The sequence below is a fragment of the Moschus berezovskii genome, chromosome 24 (genome assembly GCF_049115385.1).
Source record: "Moschus berezovskii isolate FMDL1 chromosome 24, NW_MosBer_1.0, whole genome shotgun sequence".
In the NCBI taxonomy this organism is placed as follows: domain Eukaryota; kingdom Metazoa; phylum Chordata; class Mammalia; order Artiodactyla; family Moschidae; genus Moschus; species Moschus berezovskii.
In genome coordinates, this window is record NC_142483.1 from 50,802,448 (window position 1) to 50,811,248 (window position 8,801).

An 8,801-nucleotide genomic window follows, 5' to 3' on the forward strand; every position below is an offset into this window, starting at 1 on the left:
GACTTCGACCTGGGTTGGACTCTACCTAAGCAGAGCCTGGGGGAAGGCTTGGGGTTGACTCGGGGAGGTGAGCCTGGGACATTCTGGAGCAGGCAGGAGAAACGAGGCAGTAGAAGAGCATGAATGAGCAGGTCACTGCTGTGGGCAACCTGGGCTCAGCTCTGCTGGGAACCTCTGGGGAGAACAGGCGGAGGATGTCCAAGGGTTGGCCCACCAGGGGGACAGGGAGACTGTGGTATGTATCTACCCATTGCCCTTCATCAGTGGTTCAGGGCTGTTCCCAGGACCACTAACCTCCTAGCACTTCTGGGCCAGCCATGCCCCTTGAAGCCAGGGAAAGCCCTCCAACAGGGCTGCAGTGCATTGCAGGAAAAGCATCAGGACAGGGGCTACGGTGGTGCCATCCAACCATCTCATCCTCTGTCGGGGACTCACAGCATCTGCTAAAGAAGGGAAGATGTGGATATCCGGAGAGCACCGACTGTCTCTGCCACAAATGTAAAGCCTCAAGCTCCAGAGGATTCTTCAGCCAATCTGACACCTACAGAGCATCTGAATGAAACTGAAAGACCAGCTTCATCCAGTCCATTCCTGGAAAGACACTTCTAAAACCAAGGCTATTATTGCTGGGAGATCTGCTCCCCCAGTCAGCCCTGAGTTACAAAGATACTCCCTGAAGGTGCCCTGGACTAGCTTGTGGGTGTGGAGATAGCTGTTAGGAAAAATGCCCCACCAGTTCTGGGGGATTCCAAGCCTGTTTGCATGCAGTAGGTGGTTTCTGAGGGTGACCAGTAAGGACTAGCTTACAAACCACTGACCACAGGTTCCAAAGAAAACCAGCAAGGGAAGCCTGCATGTCTCCCTGGAGGCCCTGGGAGGTGCTGCCATGAAGGTGACGCCTATGTAGAGACCAAGAGACAAGTGGAAATTTGTCAGGCGTGAGGACAGACAGGGTGGATGCCACTTACGGCAGCTTTTTGCTCTTGTTGGTGCATTAGGTTAATAATTCATACAAAGGGAAATACCAAGTTACCTTTCAAATTACTTAATGCGAGACTTCCCTGGTGGTCTAGTGATTAAGAATCCGCCTGCCAACGCAGGAGACAGGGGTTCGACCCCTGCTCTGGTAAGATCCCACATGCCATGGGACAAGTAAGCCCACGTGCCACAACTACCAAGCCCGAGCTCTAGAGCCCCTGACCCGCAGCTACTGAGCCCACGAGTCCTAGAGCCCATGCCCTGCACAAGAGAAGCCACCGCAGTGAGAAGCCTTCACTCCACAACTAGAGCAGCCCCAGCTCACTGCAACTAGAGCAGGCCCACACTCAATGAAGACCCGGTGCAGCCAACATAATAAATTAAAAAATACATAAAGCCAACTTTTAAAATAAATTTAATTAATTAATGCCAAAAGCTTTCATTAATACAAGATTTCACTCTAGCCCCCAGAGATTTGCTTCTGTGACCTTTTTCACGTGTGTGTTTGGGTGGCCTCATGTTCTCTGCCCTCCGCCGCCGCAAAGTGCAGTTTCCATACTTCTCGCTGCATAATTACCTAGAGACCATTTCACCAGCATCACGCCTGCTCTCTCCTCAGAGAATTTTTGGAGATTCTCTGTCCAAAAACAGAGCAGAAAGTGAGTTGCTGGTGCTCTTTGAAACTGAAGGCAGATCACCAAGCTCACGTGATATGGGATGACAGCTTCAATCTCAAAACCATCCCCAGTTTTCTCAAATGATTATCACTTTCCTCCAACATATAGAAGACAAAAAAAAAAAAAAACGCCTGTTTAATTAGGCAAAATGTTGCCAGATTCTGGCAGATTCTGACCTTCTCCAACGGATCAGAAGTGGCAGGCACAAGAGATGGGTTAACTCAGAACCTCCGGATGAACACTAATGAAATGTCCTGGAGAGGGAAAAATAGACACCACAAGATGCGAGAGCTTCTCAGAAATTGGTTCAGGAGGACTTTGGTTAGTTAGAAAAAGTGGGGTGATGGATGTGGCTGAACACAGTCTGCCCTAAAGCTCTTCTGTTCCTCCCGTGGATGCATATCGTCCTTTCCTGGGACAGCGGCACCATCAACTTCCCCCATTCTCCAACCCCCACAACCAAGAGTCAGCTCCTTCTCCCAATCCTTTCCTTCACCGTCCACATCTGGTCAATCTCCAAGTCCTAGGGACTCTACCTCCTAAATGTCTCTCAAATCTGATGCCTCCTCTCCACTCCCTTAACTGCTTGCTACCTACATTCACCTTCTCCCCCAACCCCCACCCCATTACATGGGACCTGAACCATCTGTCTCTGACCTTTCTTCCTACCTGTCCCCTCCCACACCCCTGGACAAAGTGATGTCTCTGAATCATACAGTGGGTCATCCCTCTCCTGCTTCAACTGAACAACTCCAGTGGGTTTCCACCTGTTTCTCAAATTCTGGGGAATCCTCAGATACACTCTAGGGGCTTCACAATTCTCCAAAAATATTTTTCATTTAACTTTGTGCTTTCACTTGAATGATCCTCTTTTTAAAGATTATTACTAGAAAATCAACAGAAACATCTTCTGGGTCATCTGAATGAGGATGTTATGACCAACTGCTACCACATAATTCCACTCTGTGTATTCTTGCATTTATGATGCAGCTGGTCGCAAGAAATAGAATTATTATTTTAATATTATTTTAATTGTCACAGGCTAATGAGAAAACAACAAATCAGACTTCATTCAGACAAAGGAAACTGAGAAGTGAGCCATCACATGACCTGTGTGGCACAGCACACAGCATCCCAAACTCATTAAGAACCTGAAAAATCACCCAGAAACAGTGATTTAGTTTTAGCAAGAATGACTTCATCTATCACATTAAATTCATGGGGTTAATCTGAATTTATTCAGTTTGTAGCTGTGTTGATATTTTATTCGTACATTTGTTTTGGTTTTACGGTCATAAGGAAGCTCTAAATGTGAAGAGTTTAGACATATTTACGGCTACCACATATTTGAATTGCAGTGTAATAAAAATAATTCTAGCCACCACTAGACACTCTAGCATTTTTTCTCCTTTAAATAAATTCACATATTACTCGCATTTGAGAAACTCAGGCCTTCAGAAAGAGGCTTTAAGTTACAAAACACAGCATATGTGGGAGAGACAGTGACATTCTCTGACCTTCCCATCTGCACACCCCTCATCATTTCCCACCCCTCTCACCACTGGCTCTGGCCAATGGGCTGCAACACAAGCAGCGATGCATCAGCTCCAGGCTGAAGCACGGAAGAGCCAGACAGCAACCCTCCTGTGATCTCATCCAGCATGGTGACCACACAGAGGCCAATTTTTCCAAATGGTGTGGCAGCAAGAGGGGAAAGTTCTGTCAGCTTGGCCTTCCACTGACCTATGAAGAACACACAGTGCAAGTGAGAAGTAACCGCTGTTAGGTGAAGCTGCTAGGGGATGAATTTGATTTGTTACTGCAGCAGAGCTTAGCTTATCCTGACTTCAGGAAGGGCCATCTACCTCCCCGAATAAGCCCTTCCCATCATGCTCCAGGCTGCAAACAACTTGTACAAACAATGACTTGAACACACCAAACTGCTTCTTGGCACCTTACCTTTGCTCACAGCGTTACTTGATCCTAGAATGCCATTCCCCACACTCTTCTGTCCTCCTCCTCATCCTGCCATTGTGATTCATCCTTCAAAAGCTAGTTCAGATATAATTACTACCAGGACACTTTCCTCTCTTTTCCAGCCTTCTTTCCCCCATCACCATTACCCATAAACTCTACAGAATGCTTTCTTGCCATGTGACAATTACATGTTTACATGCCTGTCCCCACCCTACCCACGAAACACACTGTTGCAAGATCAGCGGCTTCTTCATCTCCACACTGTCAAGACCACCAAGCAGGAGAAGTAGGCAGCATTTGGCAGTTCAGTCAGGAAAAGCTTTCTCCAGAGGACTTGTCCTAAGGTACTGGAAGGAAGCTGAGTTGAAATCCATCACCCACCAGAGAAAACACTTTACCGAAGAGCAAAAACTCCAGCAAGACCCAGATGTCTCTGCCCCATTCCAGACCAGACACATGGTGTTCTGAGAAGCCCGAACCATCCTCATCATCTCCCCAACCTCAGTGCTCTTCAGGACCCACTAAGGACTCAGACTTCACCTGGCAGGCCTGAGCCTAGGGTTTTGTACTCAAAGTGTGGTCCACACTTAAGAAATAAGGAATGGAATTTCCCTGGTGGTCCAGTGGCTAAGACTCTGAGCTCCCAGAGCAGGGACCCAGGTTCAGTTCCTGGTCAGGGAACTAGATCCCACATGCCACAGTGAAGATCGAAGATCCTGTGCGCCATAACCCAGGGAAGCCAAATAAATAAATAATTTTTTAAAATAAGGAGAACTGTGAGAAAAGTGGAACCAGAACTGCTAGTGAGAAAAGTGGAACCAGATCCCAGACACCTGGGTCAGAATCCACATTTTAGCAAGATCCCAGGTGACTCATATACTTACAATATTTGAGAGGCACTGACCCAAGGCACCCAAACAGAATCTCTCCATCTTGACAGGTAACTTTAATAACCATACTTTTATACACTGATGTATGCAATTATATCACAATAAAACTGAAAAATGAAAAAGAATTCATAAAAAAACAAGTTTCTCATCATAATAATAATATCTGTGAAGTGTTTTATATCACTGAATTCTCAGAACAATTCACTCACGTCCATTTTACTGATGAGGAAACTGAGGTTCAGAGTGGTTGAGTACTTTGCCCATCATTACACAGCTCTGAAGAGTCAGAGTCAGGGTTTGAAGGCAGTTCTCCTGGACTCAAGAATTGTAATCCGCATCACCACACACTCATGGTACCCTGCCATTCAGGAACAGCCTTCCAGATCTTCCAGCCTTCCAGAAATCTCCATTTCCCTTCACCCAGCCGTACCCATCACTTCCGACACCACTATGCCTCTACATAAACCACTCTCCCCAAGACACTGCCAGATCTCCCTGGGCAATGATTTTATGGGCTTGGTCAATAATTGTCGATGAATCAATAAAAATATTTCCTCCTTGATCATCAGACAACCCTCTAAGGATGACTGGACAATTATTATTAAGTTAAGAAGGGTAAAGACACCGAGGTTCCCAGAGAAGTCCAATGCCTTGCACCAGGTCAGCAGGAAGTCTCAGACCTCTGGGAATGGGCCTGAACTCCCTGACTCCAGGACAGATGTCTGCTTCCCCATACTTCCACTCTCCCTGTATTTCCCTCTTCTGACCTACATTACCAGGAAGTTAAAAACATCCTTCCCAAAGAACTCCCCCACATATGCATCTTCAAAAGGGGCTCTGTGTTACCACCAGATGGGCCAGATTTAGACATTCACAGGAGGCCACCAGAGAAAAACCTGGGAAACTCTGGGTACCGGATACAATAGCCCCCTGGATGCAAGGAAAGGAAACATCAGGCAACAGCCTTCAACTAGTGAAGCCTACCCAAGCCCCTCACAAGGAACCCAAATCCAGGCAGAGGCCCCTGGAAGGCCAGGCTGGTGGAGACCCCTCACCCTCCCTGGCCAGGTACCAGCCGGTCCCTGGAGTCTGTGCTATTGTGATTCCACTGGTCAAGACAGCCCTTCCTTTCCCTTTATTGTCTTCAGAATGAAGCTAACGGGACTTCCCTGGTGGTCCAGTGGTTGAGATTTCACCTTCCAATGCAGGGAGTGTGGGTTTGATCCCTGTTCAGGGAGCTAAGAGCCTATAAGCCTCACAGCCCCAAAACCAAAACATAAAACAGAAGTGATATTGCAATAAATTCAATAAAAACGTTAAAAAGTGTGCACACCACAAAATTTTTTAAAAAGAAAGAAGCTAAGACATTTACCCAGCTCCACATGTAACCAGAGAAAAGCAGCACGCCTGCCTGAAATAGTCAAATATTTAGGAAAACATGGGAGGGACATTTCCCTTGAACTGGTTAAAAGAGGGTTGAGTGAAGACAAGAGTGAGATCCTGGGGACAATGAGGTTATACTCGATTTCGTTTTGCATTATGCCAAAACACCATGCCACCCTTTGGGCACCCACCTAAGGCACCCAGATGAGGTGATTAATGAGATCTGGTTCCCTGTTGGTTAAAACTAGTGCCTGGGCACAGAGCTCTATCTGTCAGGAGGCACTTTGTGAAAATTCTCACCAAGGCACTCTGCAGGCTAGCACAGGCTGCCCAGTGCTCATGATACAGTTGTACTCAAGAAATGTTTGGCTCGGTTCCCTAGCATCAGATCCTGAGACAGGAATTTCTTAGGGAAAGTGTTTCATTAGCAAGTATTCCTAGGAAAAATACTGGTAGGGGAGTGAAGACATGAGGCCAGAAAGAGAAGCAAGAGCAGCAATGATCCCTGGAGGTCAATGCGATGCCCCGCTACAGTGGATTTCTACAGATTCCAGAAGCCCCAGGGAAGAGGGTCTTCTTCCAACAAAGAGGAGGGGTTGGCAGCTGGAAATGAAAGCACCTGGGCCACCAGTGTGCAGAAAGAGCTCTGACGGGACACTGAGTGACAGTGAAGAGTCTCTGACAGTCCAGGGTTCAGCATTCCTTTCTCCAAGGTTTGCCCAAAGCATGGCCATGGCCATGATACCGCTGACTCAGTTATTCTGCAGCCTTGTGGGGTTATCATATTTCTGTTGGCTCACCCAAAAAGGACCTGGCTCAAAGACCTTTCATACCTTCATGGAATGAGTTACAGAGCCTCTTTCAGAATTGTTTCCTGACTCTCTTCTTTCTCCCATGAAGCATTTTCTGTCATTACCCAAAGCAATCCAAATATTAAGCTGAAATGTTTTCCTGAAGTTGGGCTGCCAGGCAAACCCAACAGCCTTTTCCTTTTTTTATTGTTGTTTTCTTCTTGCAAGGGCCCCTGCTTCTTGCCACCTTGCCCCTTAAGGATAAGCACAATGCTTGGCTACTATTCTAAATGTGTCAGTGATTGTTAACTCAACACTAGCTTGCAGATTACCGCTATAAGCAATAAATGGACTAAGTTCACAGCTCTTAACCCAACCATCAAGGCACAGGATCACCTAATGTCAAGACAATCGACAAGAAAGGACCCAACTTCAACTTGACAGCTGTCATTTTGGACAAGATAGAAAGTAAAGGAGATGGAATCCACAGTGGGGGGCGGGGGAGGGATGGAAAGATGACTAACTGTTGACAATGAATAACAACTGAGTTCTCTCCACAACTTCTCCTCACCCTCCCCTCTCCCAGCAGACAGATTGATACCCGGAAAAGGTGTCTCCAGACACCTCTACCCAGCCCTGTATGGCCTTCTCCCGTCTCACAACACCTTGCCCCCAGAGTCAGACAAGGGAAGGCTATGGAAATGCGGTACTATATTTGAAATTATTGATAGGACATTTCACGAATTCATTTCCTTTTCTTTCTTTTTTTTTTTTTTTTCTGTTTATGCCCCAAATGCTCTGCCTGGAGCCTTTTCTCCTGTGGTCTCTAGTTCTTCTGTGTGTTTCTTTACTTCTAAGGAGAACTGCCTTTCCTTTAGCTGGGTCACAGAGCTGCAGGAAACCTGGGTTCAAATCCCAGCTTGGCTGCTATCAAGCCATGTGACCTTGGGAACCTCCGTTTGCTCATCCGACAAATGGGAATAAATCCACCTTCCTTACAGGTCTGTAGAGAGGATGAAATGAGGCCAACTCTAGGTAAAGCACCTGCTTCGTTGAGATGCTCAATACAGGCCGGATTGCTCCCTCGCGGCTCCCCTCTCCTGCAGCCCCACCGCACCTTGCAGGATGTCCCCGCGTCTCCCAGGCCGGCCCCTCTGGACAGCGAGGGACAGGAACCCAGCTCGGGACAGCGTTAACCCCGAGGAGGCGAGTTTCAGCTGGTGTGGACACACACACACAAGCACACGCGCGAGCGCGCATATACACGCGCGTACAAGCACTGCGCGCTTGCTCCGGGCACCCCCGCGGGACCCGCGCTGAGGCCCCGCCGGGCACGGAGCGGGGTCTCCAGTCCCGGAGACAGAAGGGCTCCCCCTATCCCGGCGGCGGCCCCGACCCGGTGGGCGCCGGAGCGCACGGCACTTACCCGGGGCCGGCCGAGTGGGGCAGCCGGGGGCGGGCCGGGCGGGGGGCGGCGGCGGGCGCGGGGCGGGCGCGGCGGCGGGCATGGCTCGGAGGCCCGGACACGGGGCCGCGGCTCGACGGCAGGGCGGGCGCGGCGCGAGCGGCGAGGAACCCGCGCCGCCGCCTCTGCTCGTTCCCTCCCGCCGCCCGCCTTGCGCTGCGCCGGGCGACAGCCACGGGGAACGTCTCCGGGGGCGCTGGCTTAGCAACCGCGCGCCCGCCCCGCCTCCGCTCCGCCCCGCCCCTCGCCCGGCCCTGCAGGCAGGCGGGGCCCGCTTTGAACTTGCTCGCGCACCCCTTTCTTCTCCAGAGAGCGCCCGAGGTGGCCCTGGGGGACCCCTCTGGAGCCCCGCCTCTCCCCGCTCGCCGGGCTCGCCCTGAGCTGGGAGCGGTCGGGCTTTGAACCTGAGCCTCGCCCACGTCCTCTGTGGGTGGCGGACCAAAGGCGTTCCCAGGACCCCGGCAATCCTCGCCGCTCCTGGCGGTTCAGAGACCAGGCTTCCCTCACCGATCCCTTCCCCCTACCCCATCCCCACTGTGCTCACAAACGGACCCCGCAGCCGCCCTCTGCGTGCCCCCCAGACTCAGAGACCTGCTCCCACTCTTCACACGAGGGACCTCAAAGATATAGCTGGCAAACT

The 8,801-nt window shown here is 49.9% G+C and overlaps 1 protein-coding gene across 1 annotated transcript in view; it reads right to left on the reverse strand.

Annotated features, from left to right (window-relative positions):
* Nucleotides 1-8,321, reverse strand: part of DCLK3 (doublecortin like kinase 3) — a 47,110-nt gene extending 38,789 nt beyond the window's left edge. The window contains exon 1 of the mRNA XM_055414661.2: nt 8,123-8,321. Coding sequence (XP_055270636.2) covers nt 8,123-8,204 — 82 coding nt within the window. The 5' untranslated portion in view covers nt 8,205-8,321. The remainder of the gene's footprint in view (nt 1-8,122) is intronic.
* Between the last annotated feature and the right edge of the window lie 480 nt (nt 8,322-8,801).